Source organism: Pseudophryne corroboree, assembly GCF_028390025.1.
Source record: "Pseudophryne corroboree isolate aPseCor3 chromosome 3 unlocalized genomic scaffold, aPseCor3.hap2 SUPER_3_unloc_3, whole genome shotgun sequence".
Classification (NCBI taxonomy): domain Eukaryota; kingdom Metazoa; phylum Chordata; class Amphibia; order Anura; family Myobatrachidae; genus Pseudophryne; species Pseudophryne corroboree.
This window is the reverse complement of record NW_026967519.1, coordinates 1,967,961-1,995,172: the sequence shown is the minus strand read 5'-3', so window position 1 is coordinate 1,995,172 and position 27,212 is coordinate 1,967,961. Positions and strand designations below refer to the sequence as shown.

The window sequence follows — 27,212 nt, the reverse complement described above, 5'->3', positions numbered from 1 at the left end:
GTGCCAATGCGGTTTCTTGCACACAGCGCTAATATGTCTAGTTACAGCACTGGGATATATATGTTTAGGTATACAAATATAGAATATGTATATTAGCCTCCTAGCATTAATCAGTAATGAATGATACATTCAGTAATGGTTATATTCATGCTTAAAGCTGTTTCCATACAAAAAAAATACCCAATTCGATTATTTAAATACATATATTAATAATAGTAATTGTCCCTATACAATTAAAAAGGGATACGAGATAAAACTGGTGCATATGTAAAACCTTCCACCTATACAGCCATATATATTGTATAGCATTATCTTATATGTTTGTTGGTTTGTATCTGTATGTTGAGAATGTATTTTTTGTATGTAAAAAAGCAATAAAGAGTACTCAAATAAGAAAAAAAAATGTATTTATATAGCGCCTGCATATTCTTTAGTGCTTTATAATTGGGGGCGTACACCGTAATGAGGTGTAATAACAGACAAAGAGGTAACGATAACCGTATGCCTACAGTCTATGGGGGGTAATCAATTGCAGTTGGAAATGCCGTCTTGTCGTAAAGACTGCAGTTTCTGACTTTTTTTGGTCGGAAACTGTTCCGACCTATTCAATTTGGCTGCCGTTTTTTTTTTCCGACGTCGGAAAACACGTGGGTCGACGGAATAGCCGACGATCCAAGTGTTTGTTGGATTCCGCTGCCAAAACCGAGAGGTTTTAGCCCCGTTTCCAACAATGTCAATCTAACTTTAAAAATAAGTCGGATTGGCATTGTCGGGAACGGCCAAATCTGACAGGAAAGCAGTATCCGTCGGAAAGGATCCGACAAGCATTGAATACACCGCTATAGGGTAATGTGATACACAAGGGTAAGTGCTACAATGTGATACACAAGGGTAAGTGCTACATGTTTAGGCTTACCATACAAACCAGGTCGCTCATGGATTACACAGGTTCTGTGGCTGAATTAAACTAGGTGAAATGCAGGCTTGAAATTCATGAGTATCCCAGTTTAAAGGGATAGTATGGTAAGCCTATACATGGTGCATATTGGTACAGACAGATTGCAGAGGCTCTTGTTGGGCTGTATGATCCAGTAACAATGTTGGCCTGGGGTCAGCTGGACATGGAACTGTAGACAGAGGACACATGAAAGAAGTCATAGTTGCCGATGTCTGGGCTGCTCACTCTAGGTTGGCACTGCATGGGGTGTAGTGTGGCAGAAGTGGGCAATGTTGGGGGGCATGGCAATGCAATCACATCATTGTGGTTCAACACGCTCCCCCCTCCCCCCCCACTAGACAATGCTGTGATTACTGGCACTGTGAAGAACAGGGTGGAGCCAAGATGATGCACTTCAATGCAAATCGCGTCATTGGCCACCGCTTCAGGAGAAATGTCTACTCTTCCGGGCAGCCGGGAGGATCACCCGATTTTCGGGTATATTAGATAGGAGATTGAGGACTGAACCTGTCCTTGCTCTCTGTGGGGCATATTTACTAAAAGGCAATTGTGGTCGATGTTTGGACCCAGGACCGTGAGCACAGGTTGAAGCGTACCCTTCCGCATAACCTAGTTTCAAGGCCACTCTCCCAACCCTCTGTCTTGGCCATCGCTGCCTGGAAACTCATCCCGTGGACCGGAGGTGGAACACGCGTTTCGCCCGCTGCTCGGGCTTGATTTCTCCCGGGTGCCTCTGTCAGTGACCCAGGGGCTTTAAAACGCCAGCCGGTTTAGTGTACTACCAATCAAGGTAGTGACAGGCGGCGATTGTGACTGCTGTTGCTATTCAACCAATGCAGCTGTCCGGGTACGATCCCGGAAGCTAACCTGGTCTATTAGTGCTATCCGATCGCGTAGGCAATGAGCCAGGGAATGCATCCACGGTTGCTAGGCAACGGTTATGGCACGGAAGTGTTCTCTAGCGCAAGAGTATTAGAAGATATCAAAGATATAGAAACCCCTTCCATGGAGTTCTCATGGGTTGGTTTATTTAGGTGGTATGTCAATTTTACACATAAACATTCAATGTGTGCGGCCTGACACAGTGATATAATTAGTTCTGAAGATATATGACTGGGTAAAGCTGAAAACATGGCACGCATTAGGCAAACAGGTCCTTTTCAAAGAGTGCTAAAGGCCGATTCTCACGGCAGATCGGTGGTATAAATGTTTTTCATGGTACAGGGGGGCAGTGGAAGACACTGGTGGTTAGAGACGGGGTTGGGGAATGAAAAAGAAGGTGAACATTTTGTTATTGGGCTCATTGCAAATAACTACGGTCACCCAAATTGTAGTGCTTAAATATATCTGTGCCACTGGTGCGTGAGGGTTGCTCCTACTAGATAGGGGTAATATAGGGGGTGATAAGTGGAGAATTAAGAGTGTATGCAAATTGTGATGATGAATTCAGGTGTCCATGGCTTTGTGGCATGAGGGTATAGGCAAGAGGTTGAGAAGATGTAAAGGGGTAGGTATAGGAGGGGTTAAAGGAAATGAACGGGGGTCAATGCCGTGACTTGGAAGGTGTGGGTAGTGCTATAAACATTGTGTCACGATAGCTGCTGTGTTTAAATCAGGTATAGATTGGGAATTAAGGGCTAAAGTGGAGTGAGATTGGGTGACGTAAGAAGGCTAGGTGTAGTGAAGTCGTTTGCAACCTCAGCACCAAATGGTTAAAATGGTGTTGAAACAGGTCAATGTGTGGAAATTAATAACATGTGATAACCAGTACCCAATCGCGTGAAATGTAGGTTGAGTGGGATTTGTTAAGGATAGAAACGAAGGGCATTAGTGGTGCAATGTGCGAGGACGACGGGTGTGGGAAATGTGCGCCTATTTAGTGATGGTCTGCAGTGTGGAGGACCGGTGTAACGGACGTAGCGCGTGGGTGTGAGAGTTAAAGCTGGAGACCACCGTTATTTCTCTGAATGTTCCGCAAAGTGGGCCCAGTTCAGCTGATGACTGGAAAGGAACTGCTCTTGGAGGTTGGAAGAGTGTAGAGAGTGAACCCACGTTGGTCTCTGAATCTAAGAAAATTAAGGTTGATGAATCCCGAGACTCACAATTTGCCCTTCTGTTCTATTAATGAAGCCTTTGAACTGATGCATGCTGGGAAGAGGATTTGGAGTGTTCTGAATTGCTAGACATTTTGGAAGAAAGCTGTATAACCACGCACAATTGGTGGTTGAAAGATAGCCGTCCACAATATACCAAAAAAAAAAAAGTGTTCTCATTTCTAATAAATGTTTTTTCTCTTGGAAAAAATCAAAAATAAATAAAGACACTAAACCGGCAACTTACCGGAGTGGACTTAACGATGCTCCACAAGATGTTATCTCTGTGTGAAACACTTTTGCGCAAACAGAACTTTCACCGGTGTGGATTCTCCCACGCATAACAAGGTCTGACTTCTTCATGTAGCACTACCCGCAAGCGGGACAGGAAAGCGGGTTCTCGCCTGCGTGGATTCTCTGATGAGTGACAAGAGCCGACTTGTGTGTAAAACATTTCCCGCAACTGGGACACGGAAACCGCTGCCTGCCCTTATGAAGCTGCTGATGCCTGACAAGAGCTGATTTGTGCATGAAGCTTCTCCCACAATCAGAACACAAAAATACTTTTTCCCCTGTGTGAATCCTCTGATGCCCAATAAGAGTTGTATTGCGTGTAAAACATTTCCCACACTCAGAACACGAGAACGGCTTCTCACCCGTATGAGTTCTCTGATGTCTGGCAGCGGCTGATTTACTTATGGTAGATCTCCCACACTCAGAACATGGATACAGCTTCTCACCCATGTGAAGTCTCTGATGTCTGACAAGAGTTGATTTACGCGTATAACATTTCCCGCACTCAGAACACGAGAACGGCTTTTCACCCGTGTGAAGTCTCTGATGTCTGACAACAGCTGATTTACAGGTGAAACGTTTCCCACACTCTGAACATGAATATAGCGTTTCACCCGTGTGATCTGCCTGATGTTTGTCAACAGCTGATTTACATGTGAAACGTTTCCCACACTCAGAACATGGATATAGCTTCTCACTCGTGTGAGTTCTCTGATGTCTAACAACAGTTGATCTACGCGTAAAACATTTCCCGCACTCAGAACACGAGAACGGCTTCTCACCTGTGTGACTTCGCTGATGTCTGACAACAGCTGATTTACATGTGAAACGTTTCCCACACTCAGAACATGAAAATGGCTTCTTGCGCACACGGGGTCTCTGATCGATATTTAAATTTACATTCTGAGTAAAACAATTTTCACATTCCGCGGAGGGAGACTTTTTACCGCCAGTAACAGTTGCATCACCAGTAACAATATCTGCGTAATAGGGAGAACATTCCTCAGGATTAGAGGGATTGGACAAAATATCTGCACTGTGATGTGCTGGATGGACGTTTGAGGTAACAATGTTTTCTCCCGGAGAATCTGATGTCACGTCGTGATCTTCTATTTCCGAATCATCAGATAAAAGGAGAAGTTCCTCCGAGGTATCATCGCTGCTGTGTCCACCTGCTGGGAATAAACGGACGGAAAGATGGATGCTGCCGCTAGAAAAGATTATACGAGTATTGGAATGATGGTTAGGAGTGTTATAGTATAGCCACTTTGGTGATTTAATGAAACATTTTAGTATAAGATATTAGCCTAAGTATGCAATTTGTGCTCATGTCAACAAGCAATTGGATAGTCTATTTGGCGAAACGCGTCAACTGCCATTAGTGTCTGCTTTTATCGCAGGGAAACTTTAATTACTGTAGTGACCGTAGATTATCTATTTAGCACTAGTTATAAGTGAGACTGCTCACCACCTACTCTGGGTCATATAACAACATCTACACACAATGCCACGGTACCAGTGGCAAAGGTGAAGGTGGGGCTGTGGCGCAGAACTAAAAAAAAAAAGGAGGGGAGATATACTAAACAGACAACTGAAACGTTGACAACACCGCCGGCTGGGAGTCAGCATGAAGACACCAGGGACCAGCCGCTGCAGCAATGGATCAGTCCAACCTTCAGTCTCTGGTGCCAACCACCTTCTATAGGCTATTTGGTCACCCCCCAGACACAGTCACAGTCTGGAGGGCGAGCACACAGTAAGTCAATGCACTTGGCTTATCTCTAACACATTTGGGGCCTGATTGAGAGTTTTCAGCAATGCCGATATTTAACGAGTTTATCGATTATTGGTAAACTTTGCATGCATCCCAATTCCACTGTGCACGCGCCAGGGTACCTTAGCGATGCCGCTCGTGGTAAATATTTATTGCCAAAGTGATTAACAGTCTAGGGCTACAGATGGTTGATTATCCAAGTATCTGCAACCGATGCTGCGTCTTTGTATGTATCTGCTAGCAGGGCCGGTTCAAGGGCGCTCTGCGCCCCGGGCAGGAAAAGGGGTGTGGCCTAATACAGGGGGCGTGGTCAGTTACGCCCCCTGTACATTGCTAGCGCCGCTTGAATGCTGAGCGGTGCGCGGTGATGTCATCGCGCACCGCACAGCAAAAGGTCCTCTCCACGAAGGGAAACTAGACGCTATGCGTCTAGTTCCCTTAGTGGAGAGGACCTTTGCTGTGCGGTGCGCGATGATGTCATTGCGCACCGCTCAAAGTTACTCTCCACGAAGGGAAACTAGACGCATAGCGTCTAGTTCCCTTCACAGGAGGCGGACGGGGACGGCAGCGGGCAGCGGAGGCGGACGGGGGACACAGCGGGCAGCAGTGGCGGATCTTGCCACGGTGCGGCGCCCTCCGGAAGGCGGCGCCCCGGGCAAAAGTCCTGCTTGCCCGTGGTAAGATCCGCTACTGTCTGCTAGTATTCACGATGCCACCTATGGGCAAATGCAGACGACGGAGACAGCTGCAGACTTTTGCACGGCAGCTGCATACAATAAAGCAGCTGCAAATATATTAGCGCACGTCTCTGAATGGGACAGTCTCCATTTGAACCGTGGCCCTCATTCAGAGTTGATCGCTAGCTGCTTTCGGTCGCAGCGCGGCGATTAGTTCAAAAAGCGGCATTTCTGCGCATGCGTATGGTGCGCAGTGCGCACGCACGACGTACTTTCACACAAAACTATGCCGTTTTACACAAGGTCTAGCGACGCTTTTCAGTCGCACTGCTGATCGTTGAGTGATTGACAGGACGTGGGTGTTTCTGGGTGGTAACTGAGCGTTTCCGGGGAGTGTGCTGAAAAACGCAGGCGTAACGGATAAAAACACAGGCGTGCCTGGGGAAATGGGGGAGTGGCTGGACGAACGCAGGGCGTGTTTGTGACGTCAAAACAGGAACTAAATAGTCTGCAGTGATCGCAAGGTAGGAGTAGGTATGGAGCTACTCTGAAACTGCATGGAAATATTTAATCGTTCGCACTTCTGCTAAGCTAAGATACACTCCCAAAGGGCGGCGGCTTTGCGTTTGCACTGCTGCTAAAAGCAGCTAGCGAGAGATCAACTCGGAATGAGGGCCCATATTATTCCACAAGTTTATGGATGTTGGATGAGAGTCTTAACATAAAAAAAAAAAAAAAACGATGTCGGTTTGGTATCAATGTAATAACTTTTGTAGCTTAGCTAAACTTCCTGAGCTCTTGACAATCCTGACTTTTTAAATTGCCTGTCCGGAGCCGGAGAGGAGTAGCAGGTAGGCAGTGAAGGGGATGGAGCTGAACTAGTTGCGTCATTAAGCCATGCCCCCTCATGCTTAAATGCCATGTTCTGCGCTCAGTTGAATAGGGGGTGGGGCTAAAACTAACGCGATTCCTTTCTCTGTATTTATCTCCTCATTCTGCCAACTTCACTAGGAAGCCCACTCTTCTGGGGGTGCGAAGGCTTATCCAAAAAGTAATGCGTCTCCAGCAGGAACCTGGGCGAGTAGGTATATCTAGTCAATCCCAGATGTGGCATAAAGCAGTGATCTCAAAATGTGTGGCTAGGCACCCTGAAGTGCCTCTGGGTACTTGCAGGGGTGACCCGTGTTGGTGGTCAAGGACCAAGTCAAATTATTTATGGTAAATATAACAGACAAAACCAGCGCTGGTGGCTTCCAATCATAAAATATGTGGAGAAACAGAAGTGAATCCTGTCCCTCACCACATAACTGACCCTAAGGATGACATATAAATAGACGTTATGGTAAGAACTTACCGTTGATAACATAATTTCTCTTATGTCCACAGGATAACATTGGGATATGCCGAAGCGACAGCGGAAATGGCACCAAATAGTCACAAGTTTTCTGGCCTCCCAGGATGCATCGGGGCTTCTCCATATAATCCCGCCCACTGACTCAGTCAAATCAGTTCTTTCCACAGCTATTTAGGCGATAAGAACACACATGCACACCCTTCCATTCAAGAGGGAAGAGGTTTAGTGATTGTCAAGATCCTCAAATCAGGTGCGTCAGGGTCCCCTGTGGATACCTGTGGACATAAGAGAAATCACGTTATCAGCGGTAAGTTCTTACCATAACAAATATTTCTCTGGCTGGGTCCACAGCATATCAACAGGATAACATTGAGATTCCCAAAGCCACTTTAGTGGTGGGGACGCTCCTGATTAGACAGGAGAATCTTTCGCCTGAATTCAGCATCATGAGAGGCAAAAGTATCCATGGCATAATGTCTAATGAAAGTGTTAATGGAAGACCATGTGGCTGCCTTACAAATCTGTTCTGCTGAAGCACCATGTTGTGCTGCCCATGAAGGACCTACCTTACGTGTAGAGTGACCAGAGACATTAGCCGGAGCAGGGAGATGATCACGAGAATAAGCTTCTGAAATTACCATTCGGACCCATCCTGCCAGCGTCTGTGTACTAGCACCCTCTTCTATGGAAACCATAGAGGATGAAGAGAGAATCTGTTTTCCTGATGGCACTAGTACGATCTACGTAGATTCTTAACGCCCGGACCACGTCCAGCGACGCTTCTCCCGCAGAAAGTCCCGTTACCTGAAAAGCTGGGACTACAATCTCCTCGTTCAGGTGAAACTTTGAAACCACCTTCGGAAGATAACCAGATCTAGTTCTGAGAACTGCCTTATCTGGGGAAAAAATTAGAAAAGGAGACTTACACGACAGTGCTCCTAAATCTGACACTCTTCTAGCAGACGCCATTGCCAATAGAAAGAGTACTTTAGCCGTTAACCATTTAAGATCTGCTCTCTTAAGTGGTTCAAACGGAGGTCCCTGAAGGATTTTAAGGACCAGATTCAAATCCCAGGGAGCTGCAGGAGGAATAAATGGAGGGTGAATGTGTACAACTCCCTGAAAGAAAGTACGCACATCCTGTAAATCAGCAATCTTTCGCTGAAACCATACAGTTAATGCTGATACTTGAACTCTCAAGGAAGCTACTTTCAATCCCTTATCCAATCCTGCTTGTAAAAAATCCAAAATCCTGGATACTTTAAAAGATCTTGGATTCCAACTTTTTTCACTACACCAATGATTATAGGTTTGCCATATTCGATGATAAATACGAGCTGAAGAAGGCTTTCTTGCTCTAAGCATAGTTTGAATTACTTGTTTTGAAAATCCTCTAGTTTCTAGGATAGAGGTTTCAACAGCCACGCCGTCAAAGACAAACGATACAGATGGCTGTGACAACAAGGACCCTGCATTAGCAGATCTGGACGTTGAGGGAGCAGTATTGGTGCTTCCATGGAAATCCTTAGTAGATCTGTGTACCAATGCCTTCTGGGCCAAGCTGGAGCTATTAGAATTATGACTCCTTTTGCTTTTGCTTTTGCTTGCTTTATTTTTCTCACTACCCTGGGTAACAGTGATATTGGAGGAAACAGATATGCCAGATGAAATTTCCTATTCATTGACAGTGCGTCTACAAGGATCGCTCCGGGATCATTTGTCCTTGATCCGTACCTTGGAACCTTGTTGTTTAGATGCGACGCCATGAGATCTATCTCTGGCAGACCCCATCTGTTTACTAGAGTCTGAAACACTTCTGGGTTTAATGCCTATTCGGTTTCCTGAATGGAGTGTCGACTGAGAAAATCCGCTTCCCAGTTCAGTACTCCTGGAACAAACGGGTGTGGATCATTAGATCGACAGCGTCTAGGTCGACAATGTTTAGGTCGACATGTTCTAGGTAGACAGGTCAAAAGGTCGACGTGAGTTTTTTATGTTTTTTGGTGTCTTTTTCTTCGTAGAGTGACCGGGAACCCCCCAAAATTGAAAAACTCATGTCGACCTTTTGACCTTGTCGACCTAGTGACTGTTGACCTATAGTGATCGACCTAAACATTGTCGACCTAGACACTGACGATCTTCAGACCGGATCCCAGAACAAACACTGCTGACAATGCTGGATGATGGAGCTCTTCCCACTTCAGTATGTGAGTCACTTCCTCCATCAGTCTCTTGCTGCGAGTTCCTCCCTGATGGTTGAGGTACGCTACTGCTGTTGCATTGTCTGAGTGGATCTGGACAGGTCTTCCTTGCAGACTGTCCTTTGCCTGAACTAGAGCCATATAAATGGCCCTTATTTCTAACAGATTTATTGGCAGGCGACTTTCCCTTATGGTCCATTTTCCCTGGAACCAAAGGCTTTTGAGCACCGCTCCCCAGCCTTGAAGACTGGCATCTGTTGTCATGACTTGCCACTCTTTTATCCAAAAGGGTCTCCCCTTGTTTAAATGGTCTGTCTGTAGCCACCACGCTAGAGACCTTTTTACATCTACCGGAAACTTTATCATCTGCTTTTTTATTGTCTGATGATTTCCGTTCCATTTGGTCAGAATAAGGTGCTGTAGAGGTCTGGAGTGGAATTGTGCATATTCCACCACGTCAAAGGTTGACCCCATCAGACCCAACAGTCTCATTGCTGCATGGACTGACATTGTCTGAGTGTGCAATGACTCCTGAGTCATGACCTGCACCTTGGCTATCTTTTTCTCTGGCAAGAAAATTCTCTGTAGACCTGAGTCCAATATGGCCCCCAAATGAACCATCCGTTGTGACTGATTCAGATCCGACTTTTCCCAGTTTATGAGCCACCCGTGTCTTTGTAGACAAACTACTGTCTGTTGAAGATGGCTCAAAAGCAATTCCTGCGAATGTGCTAGGATTAACAGGTCGTCGAGGTATGGAAATATTCTTATCCCCTGCTTGCGGAGATAAGCTGCCATAACCACCATCATTTTGGTAAACACCCTGGGTGCTGTTGCTAGCCAGAAGGGCAAAGCTTGGAACTGAAAATGTTGCTGAAGGATTGCAAACCAGAGGTAACATTGATGAGACTGTGCTATGGGCACATATAGGTAAGCATTCCGTACATCCAGAGATACCGTGTAACCTCCCGGTTACATGGCCAAAACTATGGAGCGTAGTGTTTCCATGTGAAACCTTGGAATCCAAATGTATTTGTTTAACATTTTGAGATTGAGAATTGGTCGGAACGACCCATTTGGTTTCTGAATCAAGAAAAGATTAGAGTAAAAACCCTGTCCCCGTTGCAACGGTGGTACTGGGATAATTACACCAGACTGAAGCAATTTCTGAACTGCTTCTTGCAAGGCCCTGGCTTTCGATTCTATTCGAGATGGGCTGGTGCAAAAAAACCTTTGAGGAGGCTGCCTCCTGAAGGGGAAACCATAACCGAGAGATACCACCTTCTGCACCCAAGCATCTGTCGACGACTGTTGCCATATGTGTGCAAACTGAAGGAGTCGGCCCTCAACCCTGGAATCCTCCAGGCGGAGGCCCATATCTTCAGACTGATGGCTTCAATTCTGTCTTGGAAGCTGGCTTTCTACTAGCCCATTGCTTCCTACCCCTGGCTGATCTATTGAACCGGGGTTGCTTATATCCCTTTCAGACATATGACCCGGGAATTACCCTGCTCAAGCCCGGTATTTTCTCTCCAGCAAAAACCCGGGTTTTTCTTCAGACCCCCTTTCATACTACACCACAGACCCGGGAAATTCCCGGGTTGGCCCCTTTCAGACATAAGCTGGATTTTTCAGTTTTTAAAGGCAGTGTCATCATTTTAAGGGGACGGTTTGCAGACACATAATAATGAGGTCATGCAAAGGGGAGGGCAGGCTATTAAATTCCATGTTAGGAATACAGTAATTTCATATTTACATACCAATAAATAGAACACCAGTTTTTCTGTTCCAAAAATGTTTATTTTAGAAAGAATAAAAGTTTTTTTTCAACTTGTAAAACGTGTGTGCACATCTTTTGCATCTTTAATGAGATCCTCCCAATTATGAGGACATATATGGTATAGTACAAAAACTTTTTAGGAATGACAGGCGCATTACACCCACTTTAGCCATAACATAAAAGTGCTGCTGTATTGCAGTGCAAAAAAGTAGTTTTGCCGAAGGGCATGGTGTATCACAAGGGTCTTAAACCTTTGCCCTGCAGCTGTTATGGAACTTCAGTTCCCAGCATGCCCATCCACATTTTAGATTTTAGCCCATGCTAAACGGTGGCAGAAAATGCTGGGAAGTGTAGTTCCATAACAGCTGCAGGGCAATGGTTGAAGACCCCTGTTCTACATTAAAAAAAAAGTGCTGCGGTATTGCAGTGAAAAATACAAACGAGATAATCATAAGACCAAGGTGTATGATGTACTCATAATTATGAGCGTATGCGCAATACCTGAATTTTTTAAGACAAACGTACGCATTTTAAACATACGTATTTCACAAACAAAACATTAAACAAAAATAAAGTTATGGGCAAAATACCCAACCAATAAACATAGAACAAACATTTACTGTATGTGCACAGTATACATTAGAGAATTTGGTACTGTGGTTTCTGGGAGTAGATTCCTCTGGAGTTGTACTAGATAATGAATCTCCAAATTCTGGACCTCTCGGTCTATTCTTCAATGTATTCAAGGTCGAATTAAAGGATGTTGGAGACTGGGCTTGCTGCGCAAACTGGTGAGTATCCCCAAAAGAGGTGGGAGACTGGGCTTGCTGCATATACTGGGATCTAGGCCCAAAATATGGTGGAGACTGGGCTTGTTGCATATACTGGGATATAGGCCCAAAAGATGGGGGAGACTGGCCTTGCTGGGCATATCGTGTTTTTGGACCAAATGTGGTGTGAGAATGCGATTGTAGGTCAGAATGAGTGTTTGTAAATTGTGGTGTAGAGGTCATTTTGGAAAAAAGCTGACCTAGGAATTCACGGTTCTCGCTGCTGATCTTATCCTGCATAGCTACCATTTGCGTTAGCAAATTCCTCTGCAGTTCACGTTCATTGTCCATAAATTTTTGCAATCTTGCATCCTCTTGACTCTGCCAATCTGAATCCATTCTGCGTAGTTGGTCGCACAGGATATTTGTCATGGCTTTTGTAGCTACCTCCATTTGGTCTTCTTTTTCCTACGAGGCGGGACTGTGTAAACTAAAAAACAAAACAGAATTTTTTTTGACCATTTCAAAAGGTAACAATGGGATATGGCACAGAAGTGTAAGTTGGACAAATAGATTTATTAAATATATGAATACATATGTGCTTGCGGTTACCATACGCTAGCACAATATAAACGCAGCAACAGGTACAGTTTAATAATAACACCCTATTACGTCACAATATCATAGTCATTACTGTTAGTATACTACATAAAACTATTGTTATATACTATATGTTAAATATATCTCTGACAATGATAATGCCGGAAACTTACTGTTTGAGCGTAGGGTAGGCTTGTCTCCCTGGGTCTGTGGTAGGGAATCGTCCCCCGTGCTCTGCGACGATGCTGTCACATCTGTAGCCTTGTTTGGATCGATGATGATGGTGACATCCGAATCAACATCTGGATCATCATCAAATAGGCTCTGCGATGATGCCGGGCTCTGCTGGCTGCACTCTGGAGATGATGGAGCTGCGGCTGATAGTATAACAGACAGCGTGCCAGCATCACTAGATGAGGATAGGGCAACGGGATTGCTAAGTGCTGTATGGCCAAACACGTTGCTGCACAGTTCATATAAGGGCCACTCCATCCTTCCCATACCACTGCGATTTCCATTGTGGTCATGGATCTTGGTATATTGTTTCTTAAGGGACTTTAGTTTGTTAAGAACTTGCTGTTGTGTCTTCACAATACCTCTGCTGGACAGGATCTTTGCAATGATGCCATAGATCATGGCATCCTTAACAGTCCCTGTTATTTGTGATTTAATTTCCTCCTCACCCCTCAAATGTAGTAGCTCCTGGACCTCCTCCTCCTTCCAGTGAGCCATTATGAACAAAATGGCAGTCTCTTCACTGGCACCCTCTGGCACACTTCTGCAGACTTCTCTGCACAGCTCTGTGTTACTCTGGCACTGGCACACATACATGCACAGCTCTGTGTACCTTCTGCACTCTGGCACTGCCACACTTCACAGCAAAGCTCTCTGCTTCCTCCCATACTGCTGTGGCGTCTGTTCCCCTCTGTCTGCCACTGATGAGGTCATCAGCAGGCATCAGGCGGCCCTTTCTGACCAATGAAAACCTTTTTCATGCAGCCAGAGAGCAAATTCCCAGGTCGCGCCTTTCAGACTTAACCCGGGAAGCCAACCCTGGAAGAAAAACCCGGGAAAAACTCAGGTCAATTGCAGGGTTGGCGACCCGGATCACATTCCCGGGTCGGTGCCTTTCAAACAAACCAAATTCCTGGGTTGATGCGCGTTCATGTGTAAAAACCTGGGAATTTAGAGCATGTCTGAAAGGGGTATTAGGCTCTTCTTTAGCTTTTGCTTTGCCTTGCCATCGAAATGGCCGTAATTTTGACCCTCTAGTCTTAGGGTTATAACTAGCCGGAAATTTGACCTTTTGGATTCAGCTTCCGATTCTAGATTATCTGACAATTGTTTTCCAAACAATATATTACCAGTGAAAGGCAATGCTTCAGACTCTTTCTTGGATTCTGCATCTGCTTTCCAAGTGCGTAGCCAAACTGCTCTAAGAGCGGCTATTGTCAAGGCTGATGCTTTAGAAGCAATCGTACCCATATCAATTGCTGCTTCTTCCAAATATTGGGCAGCTTGTTTGATACGACCTAGATGAGACTCCTGCTCCCTACTAGAAGGAGAGAGGTCATTCTCTAGTTCCTCCACCCATTCGACCATTGCCCTTGCCATCCAGGCTGAAGCCATAGCTGGTCTTACCACTGCTCCTGATAGAGATTTTTTTTTTTTTCAAGAAGCTATCTACCCTTCTGTCTGTGACATCATTTAGTGAGGTAGATGACAATGGCAAAGCAGATTTATGCACAAGTCGCAGTACATGTGCATCTACTTTAGGAGGAACTTCTCTTTTTGAACAATCCGCAGCTGGAAATGGATAATAAGAATCCCACTTTTTTTGGAATCTTATATTTTTTACTGGGCGTAGCCCAGGCTTCTTCCATCATTTCCGTCAGATCCTTTGACCCTGGGAATTCAGTCTTAACTGATTTTGTTCGTTTAAACACAGGTGCTTTAGATTTTGACACTGTTTTGGCCGCTTCCTCCACAGAGAGAATAGCCTTCATTGCATCAATAAGCTCAGCTATATCCTCTGAGCTGAAACTCTGCGACTGATCATCATACGGAGTATTTGAATATACTGTATCATCATCTGTTGTATCATCTTGTGTAGTCTGCAACATAGACGTATCTATAGTAGTCTTACCTGCACCTTGGTTAACCTGGTTACTTGTAGAGGCTACTGGAACCAAACCATATGGAGGGAGCTGCATGTATGGGTTAATAGTATAACCTATTCCCTGGGGTGGAAGTGCCGAAGGTAATCTATCCGCTATTGAAGACAAAGTCTGTGCGAACATGCTCCATGGCGGATCTACTGGTTGCTGAACCAACTCCTGCTTTTTACTTTGCCGATAAGCAAAACAGTTTGCACATAACCCCTCATAAGTGACTAACTGGCCTATTCCAATTAACCCTGTTTTACAAGATAAACATGTTAGGGATGTAGGAGTGCCTGATAAGTCATTGTCACTTTTGCCGCTCACAGACATAGTAAAATATTTTGTTTTACAACTACACAATCTGTGACTAAAAATCAAACACACACACATACATAGTTGGCTCCGGTGCCCTCTGGAAATATTGCATATAAGTCTCACATCAAACAAGCAGCGGCACTCGGAGGCTTTATCATGGTGAAAAATAAAGTGCAAATTTATTCCATATCACAACAAGGCCAACGTTTCGGGGCTCGTCTACCCCTTTGTCAAGGTGAGTCAAAAGTGACAAAGGAGTAGACGAGCCCCGAAACGTTGGCCTTGTTGTGATACGGAATAAATTTGCACTTTATTTTTCACCATGATAAAGCCTCAGAGTGCCGCTGCTTGTTTGATGTGAGATTGATTATATATATATATATATATATATATATATATATATATATATATATATATATATATATATATATATATATATAATCAATGTGACCACAGCCGTGCACCTGATTTGAGATTCAGAACAGAACTGACAACATAAAAGTCAGCACACATACTAGCGGTCAGTCACATGTTAAAATATTAGACATTGTCATATGAGAATACTATCACCATTATATAACTTACCAGTAAGTGGGACAATTGTATTTCTGTTTTTTAACTGGATTTTTTCAAACATAACATGCAAAAATAACAGTAATATATAGGTCTCATATGCAATATGTACCCAAATTAACAATTCATACTAACAAGTAGAGAGAATTTTAGTACTGTATAACCCTTCCTCCATAGAGCGGGATACAGGGAGACTCCCCACACTTCCATATCCATCAAATACGCTCGCAAGACGCTGAGTGGATTCAGACGCTACTGGTGTACACTGCCGCTCCGATAACTGATGAGAGACACGGATGCTCACTAACGGACACAGAAGCTCAGTGAATGCTACGTGTATGCAGATGCTACGGCCTGCGACTCGGTCCGGCAATCTCTAGTGTACACAACCGCGGCGTCTAAGCTGCGACCGAGGACCCTCGTGGTAGCGTCTGAGACGGAAGTGAGGTCATTTAGTTCATGGACGGGAGACGTGCGGGAACTGGTCATGAACTTGGGGGAGGGGCAACCAGGAGAGCATCTGACTCCCCATGTTGACTTAAACTTTAAGGATCGCGGCCTCAACCTAGTCCTGGCGCCTATGATCCCTAAAGCATAGCACTGTCGCACCTAAGAGTGGCGGCGCATCAGCACACTGTTTGTAGTCTCCTCCAATGCAGTGTAGCTATGTCCGGACCCCCTAGTAAGAGGAAATCCATAGACTTACCTTCTCCAAATGCTCCGGCCACAGCCTGGTTACCTTTGTTGGACCTGCTAGAACATCCGACACAGACGCCCGTCGAGACAGCACTGTACCGCAAAGGTGAGCGTTGTTGCGACCCGGTGGGGAGTTGTTGGAGCGACTCTTTCTAGTATGCGTTTAAGACGCTATTAAGAAAATTCACTCAAGAAAAAATAAAAAACATAGTAAGACTATAAAAATAAAATAATAAAAGCTTCAGGCTGCTTTAACAGCAGCCCTGTGACCATGGTCCGGATCCTGCCGCACCAAACAAAAAACTGATTTGACGGAGTCAATGGGCGGGACTATATGGTGAAGACCCGATGCATCCTGGGAGGCCAGAAAGCTTGTGACTATTTGGTGCCATTTCCGCTGTCGCTCCGGCATATCCCAATGTTATCCTGTGGATAACCTGTGGATCCAGCCAGAGAAACACAATTTACTTAATTTCATATTTTTTTTCTGAATTTCTACAAAAAAAACTTTTGACCCAGGGGTGCCGTGAAAAAAAATTCTGATACTCTAGGGTGCCGTGATTCAAAAAAAGTTTGGAAACCATTGGCATAAAGTCTTCAGAGGCAGTAAAGATCCAGGTTGATTTTTTTCTCTCTGATATATATGATTATCAGATGATGTGTATCTAGGTGGCCCCCATAGCTGCTCTCTCCATTACACTACATAACAGTCTCCTCTTACCCAGTGATGTGAGGGGCCGGTGATTCTCCATCATCATGTCCTTGTACAGACCCCTGTGTTCCTCTATATACTCCCACTCCTCCATGGAGAAATAGACAGTGACATCCTCACACCTTATAGGAACCTGACACACACAATGATACCGTCATCACCCAGACACATCCCCTGGTGTTACTGTATAATGTCCCATTCCCAGCAGTCACCTCTCCAGTCATCACCCAGACACATCCCCTGGTGTTACTGTATAATGTCCCATTCCCAGCAGTCACCTCTCCAGTCATCACCCAGACACATCCCCTGGTGTTACTGTATAATGTCCCATTCCCAGCAGTCACCTCTCCAGTCATCACCCAGACACATCCCCTGCTGTTACTGTATAATGTCCCATTCCCAGCAGTCACCTCTCCAGTCATCACCCAGACATTCCCAGCAGTCACCTCTCCAGTCATCACCCAGACACATCCCCTGGTGTTACTGTATAATGTCCCATTCCCAGCAGTCACCTCTCCAGTCATCACCCAGACATTCCCAGCAGTCACCTCTCCAGTCATCACCCAGACACATCCCCTGGTGTTACTGTATAATGTCCCATTACCAGCAGTCACCTCTCCAGTCAGCAGCTGAATGATCTTGTTGGTGAGTTCCAGGATCTTCTGGTCATTGTGCCTCTCATGTATCAGTGAGTGAGGTGGAGGCACAGTGATGGGGCTCTGGGTCCTGATCAGTCCTCCCGACACATGGGGAAGGCTGCTAGGTATCAAAACCTCATTTGATTCCTTCTTCGCTACTGTGTACTCCTATGTATTGAGAGACATTAGTAAAAACAAATCAATTACCTAACTGTAAAACCTAATTTTGAACTTAACATTCAACTAAAAAAGAAAAACCCAAAGACACATGAATGTATCGGTCATATATAAAAACATCCTCAAACTATGAAAATATGTCCATGGGTTCAATATTAAGAGTAATGTCACCTCCCCAGTCAGGTCCCTGTGTTAGTAATGGAGATAAGAGTGATGTCACTGACATTCCCAGACTCCCTCACTTCCCCAGTCAGGACCCTGTGTTAGTAATAGAGATAAGAGTGATGTCACTGTGACACTCCCAGACTCCCTCACCTCCCCAGTCAGGTCCTTGTGTTAGTAATAGAGATAATAAGAATTTACTCACCGGTAATTCTATTTCTCGTAGTCCGTAGTGGATGCTGGGGACTCCGTAAGGACCATGGGGATTAGCGGCTCCGCAGGAGACTGGGCACAACTATAAAGAAAGCTTTAGACTACTGGTGTGCACTGGCTCCTCGCACTAAGACCCTCCTCCAGACTTCAGTTAGGATACTGTGCCCGGAAGAGCTGACACAATAAGGAAGGATTTTGAATCCCGGGTAAGACTCATACCAGCCACACCAATCACACCGTATAACTCGTGATACAATACCCAGTTAACAGTATGATAACAACTGAGCCTCTCAACAGATGGCTCAACAATAACCCTTTAGTTAAGCAATAACTATATACAAGTATTGCAGACAATCCGCACTTGGGATGGGCGCCCAGCATCCACTACGGACTACGAGAAATAGAATTACCGGTGAGTAAATTCTTATTTTCTCTAACGTCCTAGTGGATGCTGGGGACTCCGTAAGGACCATGGGGATTATACCAAAGCTCCCAAACGGGCGGGAGAGTGCGGATGACTCTGCAGCACCGAATGGGCAAACTCTGGGTCCTCCTCAGCCAGGGTGTCAAACTTGTAGAATTTAGCAAACGTGTTTGACCCCGACCAAGTAGCTGCTCGGCAAAGTTGAAGAGCAGAGACCCCTCGGGCAGCCGCCCAAGAAGAGCCCACCTTCCTCGTGGAATGGGCTTTTACTGATTTAAGATGCGGCAGTCCAGCCGCAGAATGTGCAAGCTGAATCGTACTACAGATCCAGCGAGCAATAGTCTGCTTTGAAGCAGGTGCACCCAACTTGTTGGGCGCATACAGGATAAAGAGCGAGTCAGTCTTTCTGACTCCAGCTGTCCTGGAAACATAGATTTTCAGGGCCCTGACTACGTCCAACAACTTGGAAGCCTCCAAGTCATTTGTAGCCGCAGGCACCACGATAGGTTGGTTCAGATGAAAAGCTGATACCACTTTGGGGAGAAACTGGGGACGAGTCCTCAATTCTGCCCTATCCATATGGAAAATCAGATAAGGGCTTTTACATGACAAAGCCGCCAATTCTGATACACGCCTGGCCGAAGCCAAGGCCAACAACATGACCACTTTCCACGCGAGATATTTCAAATCCACGGTTTTCAGTGGCTCAAACCAATGTGACTTTAGGAAATCCAACACCACGTTGAGATCTCAAGGTGCCACTGGAGGCACAAAAGGGGGCTGAATATGCAGCACTCCCTTAACTAAAGTCTGAACTTCAGGTAGTGAAGCCAGTTCTCTCTGGAAGAAAATCGATAGAGCCGAAATCTGGACCTAATGGAACCCAATTTAAGGCCCATAGTCACCCCTGACTGTAGGAAGTGCAGGAAACGGCCCAGCTGAAATTCCTCCGTTGGGGCCTTCCTGGCCTCACACCACGCAACATATTTTCGCCATATGCGGTGATAATGGTTTGCGGTAACTTCTTTCCTAGCTTTAATCAGCGTAGGAATGACTTCCTCCGGAATGCCCTTTTCCTTCAGGATCCGGTGTTCAACTGCCATGCCGTCAAACGCAGCCGCGGTAAGTCTTGGAACAGACAGGGCCCCTGCTGCAGCAGGTCTTGTCTGAGCGGTAGAGGCCATGGGTCCTCTGACATCATTTCTTGAAGTTCCGGGTACCAAGCTCTTCTTGGCCAATCCGGAACAATGAGTATAGTTCTTACTCCTCTTCTCCTTATTATCCTCCGTACCTTTGGTATGAGAGGAAGAGGAGGGAACACATAAACCGACCGGTACACTCACGGTGTCACTAGAGCGTCCACAGCTATCGCCTGCGGGTTTCTCGACCTGGCGCAATATTTTTCTAGCTTTTTGTTTAGGCGGGACGCCATCATGTCCACCTGTGGCCTTTTCCAACGGTTTACAATCATTTGAAAGACTTCTGGATGAAGTCCCCACTCTCCCGGGTGGAGGTCGTGCCTGCTGAGGAAGTCTGCTTCCCAGTTGTCCACTCCCGGAATGAACACTGCTGACAGTGCTAACACGTGATTTTCCGCCCATCGGAGAATCCTTGTGGCTTCTGCCATTGCCATCCTGCTTCTCGTGCCGCCCTGTCGATTTACATGGGCGACTGCCGTGATGTTGTCTGACTGGATCAGCACCGGCTGGTTTTGAAGCAGGGGTTTTGCCTGACTTAGGGCATTGTAAATGGCCCTCAGTTCCAGAATATTTATGTGCAGGAAAGTCTCCTGACTTGACCATAGTCCTTGGAAGTTTCTTCCCTGTGTGACTGCCCCCCAGCCTCGAAGGCTGGCATCCGTGGTCACCAGGACCCAGTCCTGTATGCCGAATCTGCTGCCCTCTTGAAGATGAGCACTCTGCAGCCACCACAGCAGAGACACCCTTGTCCTTGGAGACAGGGTTATCAGCCGATGCATCTGAAGATGCGATCCGGACCACTTGTCCAGCAGGTCCCACTGAAAGGTTCTTGCATGAAACTTGCCGAATGGAATCGCTTCGTAGGAAGCTACCATCTTTCCCAGGATCCGCGTGCAGTGATGCACCGACACCTGTTTTGGTTTTAGGAGGCCTCTGACTAGAGATGACAGCTCCTTGGCCTTCTCCTCCGGGAGAAACACTTTTTTCTGTTCTGTGTCCAGAACCATCCCCAGGAACAGTAGACGTGTCGTAGGGACCAGCTGTGACTTTGGAATGTTTAGAATCCAGCCGTGCTGTAGTAGCACCTCCCGAGATAGTGCTACCCCGACCAACAACTGCTCTCTGGACCTCGCCTTTATCAGGAGATCGTCCAAGTACGGGATAATTAAAACACCCTTCTTTCGAAGGAGTATCATCATTTCGGCCATTACCTTGGTAAAGACCCTCGGAGCCGTGGATAGACCGAACGGCAACGTCTGGAATTGGTAATGACAATCCTGTACCACAAATCTGAGGTACTCCTGGTGAGGATGGTAAATGGGGACATGCAGGTAAGCATCCTTGATGTCCAGTGATACCATGTAATCCCCCTCGTCCAGGCTTGCAATAACCGCCCTGAGCGATTCCATCTTGAACTTGAATTTTTTTATATATGTGTTCAAGGATTTCAAATTTAAAATGGGCCTCACCGAACCGTCCGGTTTCGGTACCACAAACATTGTGGAATAGTACCCCCGTCCTTGTTGAAGTAGGGGTACCTTTACTATCACCTGTTGTGAATACAGCTTGTGAATTGCCTGTAACACTGCCTCTCTGCCTGAGGGAGTGGTTGGCAAGGCAGATTTGAGGAAACGGCGGGGGGGGGGGGGGGGGGGGGGGGGAGACGTCTCGAATTCCAGCTTGTACCCCTGAGATACTATCTGAAAAATCCAGGGATCCACCCGTGAGCGAGCCCACTGATTGCTGAAAAATTTGAGACGGGCCCCCACCGTACCTGGCTCCGCCTGTGAAGCCCCAGCGTCATGCTGTGGACTTAGAGGAAGCGGGGGAGGACTTTTGCTCCTGGGAACTGGCTGTATGCTGCAGCTTCTTTCCCCTACCTCTGCCTCTGGGCAGAAAGGACGCGCCTTTAACCCGCTTGCCCCTATTGGGCCGAAAGGACTGTACCTGATAATACGGTGCTTTCTTTGGTTGTGAGGGAACATGGGGTAAAAATGTAGACTTCCCAGCTGTTGCTGTGGAAACGAGGTCCGAGAGACCATCCCCGAACAACTCCTCACCCTTATAAGGCAGAACTTCCATGTGTCGTTTGGAATCTGCATCTCCTGTCCACTGCCGAGTCCATAACCCTCTCCTGGCAGAAATGGACATTGCACTAATTTTGGATGCCAGCCGGCAAATATCCCTCTGTGCATCCCTCATGTATAAAAGTGCGTCTTTTATATGCTCTACGTTTAGCAATATAGTGTCCCTGTCTAGGGTATCTATATTTTCTGACAGGGAATCTGACCACGCAGCAGCAGCACTGCACATCCAGGCTGAAGCAATAGCCGGTCTCAGTATAACACCTGTGTGTGTATATATAGATTTCAGGATAGCCTCCTGCTTTCTATCAGCAGATTCCATCAGGGCGGCTGTATCCGGAGACGGTAGTGCCACCTTCTTTGACAAGCGTGTGAGCGCTTTATCCACCCTAGGGGATGTTTCCCAGCGTGACCTATCCTCTGGCGGGAAAGGGTACGCCATTAGTAACCTCTTAGAAATTACCAGCTTTTTATCAGGGGAAGCCCACGCTTCTTCACACACTTCATTTAACTCTTCAGATGGAGGAAAAGCTACTGGTAGTTTTTTCTCTCCAAACATAATACCCTTTTTTGTGGTACCGGTATAATGTGCAACACATTTTTCATTGCCTCAATCATGTAACGTGTGGCCCTACTGGAAGTTACATTAGTCTCATCGTCGTCGACACTGGAGTCAGTATCCGTGTCGACGTCTGTCATCTGAGGTAGCGGGCGTTTTAGAGCCCCTGATGACTTTTGAGACGCCTGGGCAGGCACAGGCTGAGAAGCCGGCTGTCCCACATTAGGTATGTCGTCAAACCTTTTATGCAAGGAGTCGACACTGTCGCGTAATTCCTTCCACAGCACCATCCACTCAGGTGTCGACCCCGCAGGGGGTGACATCACATTTACAGGCATTTGCTCCGCCTCCACATAAGCCTCCTCATCAAACATGTCGACACAGCCGTACCGACACACCGCAAACACACAGGGAATGCTCTGACAGAGGACAGGACCCCACAAAGCCCTTTGGGGAGACAGAGAGAGAGTATGCCAGCACACACCAGAGCGCTATATAACACAGGGATCCCACTATAAATGAGTGTTTTCCCTTATAGCTGCTTTTTTATATATCATATATATATATATCTATACTGCCCCTAAATTTAGTGCCCTCCCTCTCTTTTTTACCCTTCTGTAGTGTTTAGACTGCAGGGGAGAGCCAGGGAGCTTCCTTCCAGCGGAACTGTGAGGGAAAAATGGCGCCAGTGTGCTGAGGGAGATGGCCCCGCCCCTTTTTCGGCTGACTTTCTCCCGCTCTTTCTGGAATACTGGCAGGGGTAATTTTACATCTATATAGCCTCTAGGGCTATATATGATGTAGATTTGCCAGCCAAGGTGTCATATATTGCCCTCAGGGCGCCCCCCCCCAGCGCCCTGCACCCATCAGTGACCGGAGTGTGAGGTGTACATGAGGAGCAATGGCGCACAGCTGCAGTGCTGTGCGCTACCTTGGTGAAGACCGAAGTCTTCTGCCGCCGATTTTCCGGACCTCTTCGTTGCTTCTGGCTCTGTAAGGGGGACGGCGGCGCGGCTCCGGGAACGAACACCAAGGTCGGGTCCTGCGGTCGATCCCTCTGGAGCTAATGGTGTCCAGTAGCCTAAGAAGCCCAAACTACCACCTGTTAGGTAGGTTCGCTTCTTCTCCCCTTAGTCCCTCGCTGCAGTGAGTCTGTTGCCAGCAGATCTCACTGTAAAATAAAAAACCTAAATATACTTTCTTTCTAGGAGCTCAGGAGAGCCCCTAGTGTGCATCCAGCTCAGCCGGGCACAAGAATCTAACTGAAGTCTGGAGGAGGGTCTTAGTGGGAGGAGCCAGTGCACACCAGTAGTCTAAAGCTTTCTTTATAGTTGTGCCCAGTCTCCTGCGGAGCCGCTAATCCCCATGGTCCTTACGGAGTCCCCAGCATCCACTAGGACGTTAGAGAAAAGACTGATGCCACTGTGACACTCCCAGACTCCCTCACCTCCCCAGTCAGGTTCCTGTGTTAACTAAACAATGGTAAGACAGCGCTGACTGAAATGAATTGTAATTTAAAATATTATTTAATAATTAATCATTATAAAAACATGTAATATATAACATATAAAAATAATATCTCACTGCTTTGATACATTCATAGTCACCATGCATGGATTATAATTCATAAGTTGCTTATTGGAATATCCCTGTAGGATCTGCACATTCGAAAGTCCCTTATCCTGGGGTTGTAGCACAGTCCCCTGGCCGAATTTTGTATTGAAGACAACGCTGGAGGATTAACTGTCCCAGTGGTTAGGCAGTACAACGGGGAGGTCCTCACCAGTATTGCGTGGCAGTCTTTCAAGTTCGGTCCTTGTTGTTGGATTAGGGTGTAAATAGCGCTATTTTCCAGTGTCCATAGGGTTCCAAATGTAAAAAGATATCCAATGCAGGTGACTTAGGCTAACACCTTAGTGTTAGCCTAAGTCACCTGCATTGGATATCTTTTTACATTTGGAACCCTATGGACACTGGAAAATAGCGCTATTTACACCCTAATCCAACAACAAGGACCGAACTTGAAAGACTGCCACGCAATACTGGTGAGGACCTCCCCGTTGTACTGCCTAACCACTGGGACAGTTAATCCTCCAGCGTTGTCTTCAATACAAAATTCGGCCAGGGGACTGTGCTACAACCCCAGGATAAGGGACTTTCGAATGTGCGGATCCTACAGGGATATTCCAATAAGCAACTTATGAATTATAATCCATGCATGGTGACTATGAATGTATCAAAGCAGTGAGATATTATTTTTATATGTTATATATTACATGTTTTTATAATGATTAATTATTAAATAATATTTTAAATTACAATTCATTTCAGTCAGCGCTGTCTTACCATTGTTTAGTTAATTTTGTTTTTTGTAATGTTATAGGTGTGACTACCCTATATAGACAGTCGCTACTAATTATAAATTGGAGCCACAGCTTAAAGCGCCCCTTCCAAATTAATTTTTGGTTATTTCAGGTTCCTGTGTTAGTACTAGAGATAAAAGTGATGTCACTGTGACACTCCCAGACTCCCTCACCTCTCCAGTCAGCAGGTAGATGATCTCCAGGGTAAGATTTAATATCTTGTCAGCCATATGATTCTGGTCCTTGCCCATCCTCACTGATCTATACAGGTTGTTTCATTTTGATGTGACGTCTACAAACAACTCTCTTGATCCTTGCAGCTCAACGGTCTAGAAAAACAATAAACATTACAGAGTATAAATGGAACAGTGTCTAATAATATAATCAAATATAAAACACTAAGGGCCCAATTCTGAGCCACATGCAGCAGCATCTATTGGCGGTCGCTGGTCTCGGAGTGTATACGAATGGTATACAAGCTCCTTCCCTTGTGCACAGCTGCGTGGCAGTATGTGCAAGGGCTGAGATGCCCACTTTCCCGTGCACGCTATAAAATGCCAACATCAAAACTTGCCGCATCCCTAAGCTAGGTGCAACCACTTGCACTGACATGACAGAGACACGCTCATAACACGCCTACTCAATGGACCATTTTTGCATGCATTAATAGCCACCGCCCAGTCATCGCCCAGAATCACACATCACTTGTACGGGGGTTTTCCGAAATTCGTGTGCACGCGCAGTTGGAAATAATCGCTCAACTACCTGAACATCGGGGGATGCAGTCAGCGGACCGACGGACGGGATCCCGGCTCTCAAAATACTGACGCCCGAATCACGTCCGCAGCAGGTACACTGGAGTCTAAATACCAACACCCGGAATGCAGAACCTTCTTTCAGCGGAACGTGGTCGCGTACCGCAGCGGGATAGGAGGGTTAGGTTTAGGCATTAGAAGGGGGGAGGTTAGGGTTTAGGGATGGGAAGGTTAGGGTTAGGTACCGGGGAGGGAGGATTAGGTTTAGGCACTTAGCAGGGGAGGTTAGGGTTAGGCACCAAGCAGGAAGAGTTAGGTTTAGGCAGCGGGGAAGGGAGGGTCAGGCGCACACAAGGGAGGGTTAGGATTAGGCATTAGAAGGGGGGTTAGGGTTTAGGGATGGTAATGTTAGGGTTAGGTACCAGGGAGGGATGATTAGGTTCGTAGGAGGGGAGGTTAGGGTTAGGCACCAAGTGGGGAGAGTTAGGTTTAGGCAGCGGGGAAGGGAGGATTAGGCACCAAGCGGGGAGGGTTAGGGTTAGGCGCCCACAAGGGAGGTTTAGGCACCAAGCGGGGAGGGTTAGGTTTAGGCAGCGGGGAAGGGAGGGTTAGGCACCAAGCGGGGAGGGTTAGGGTTAGGCGCCAAGCGGGGAGAGTTAGGTTTAGGCAGCAGGGAAGGGAGGGTTAGGGAAAAAGCTGGGAGGGTTAGGTTTAGGCAGCGGGGAAGGGAGGGTTAGGGAAAAAGCTGGGAGGGTTAGGTTTAGGCAGCGGGGAAGGGAGGGTTAGGGAACAAGCTGGGAGGGTTAGGTTTAGGCAGCGGGGAAGGGAGGGTTAGGCACCAAGCAGGGAGGGTTAGGTTAGGGAAAAGGTGAGGGTTAGGGAGCTTAATGGGGAGCTGTTGGGATTCTGCTGGACAGGATGCCGCTGCATGTATTCTGACTGCCAGCATTCTGTCCATCAGCGAATCATACTGAACCCAACATCAGCAATGTGTGCTCTACTCTCTTCCTGTTCCTACTAAGGGTTGTTAGAAAAGGAACAGATCAATAGTTTCTGATACAGATGAACGCCATAAAGACCCACATAAGTCCTCTCAGTGAGTCATAAACAAGATATGGGGCCGCGTTACTGCCATCCCAGCTTCCGTTTGTCCAATGTTCCATTACATAAAGTTATAAAACTAGCACAGTGTCAGAGAGCAGAACCTAGTAATACAATGATCATAAATGGAAAAACTAATGTTCCAGACCTGTCGTTAGCTGTATCCCGCGCACTACACTGTAGCGGTGGTGCCCGATGTTGCTATAGTTTTATCCCCCTCTTTTTCCCATTTAACTCCCCCTCTTCCTCCAGTCTCTCTCTTATCCTGTTTCTCTCCCCCTCTCCCCCCATATTTCTCCACCAATAAGTCTGAGGCATTGTATACAGACCAATGCTATGAAAATGCTGACTGCATGGTCATGGCAAAATGTGCAAATGTAGCAAACCACTGTGAGGAAGAGCCATCTACCTAGGAGTATATACTGCTGCTATGACTGGCAGCCGGCTCCTGCCTTCCTGTGTGCTGGTTCCCTACAATAATAAATCCCTGTGTCATAAATACAGAAGAGTTTTCTCCCCACAGAGCTCAGGGCAGCAGCAGTGTGCCAGTCTGGAACTGACTTCCGGGTTGTGCGTTC

The 27,212-nt window shown here is 46.4% G+C and overlaps 1 protein-coding gene across 2 annotated transcripts; it reads right to left on the bottom strand.

Annotated features, from left to right (window-relative positions):
• On the bottom strand, positions 1-27,212 carry LOC134983970 (zinc finger protein 501-like). 2 transcript variants are annotated; one of them, XM_063949615.1, is made up of 5 exons: positions 27,044-27,212; positions 24,952-25,107; positions 17,574-17,765; positions 16,969-17,092; positions 1-4,520 (listed from the first exon to the last, which is right to left on the bottom strand). In XM_063949615.1, the coding sequence occupies exons 2-5, from the start codon at positions 25,027-25,029 to the stop codon at positions 3,421-3,423; spliced, it is 1,494 nt and encodes a 497-aa protein (XP_063805685.1). In that variant the 5' UTR covers positions 25,030-25,107; positions 27,044-27,212; the 3' UTR covers positions 1-3,420. The 2 variants fall into 2 exon arrangements, with proteins under 2 accessions (XP_063805685.1, XP_063805686.1); XM_063949616.1 differs by having other exon boundaries at positions 16,969-17,047.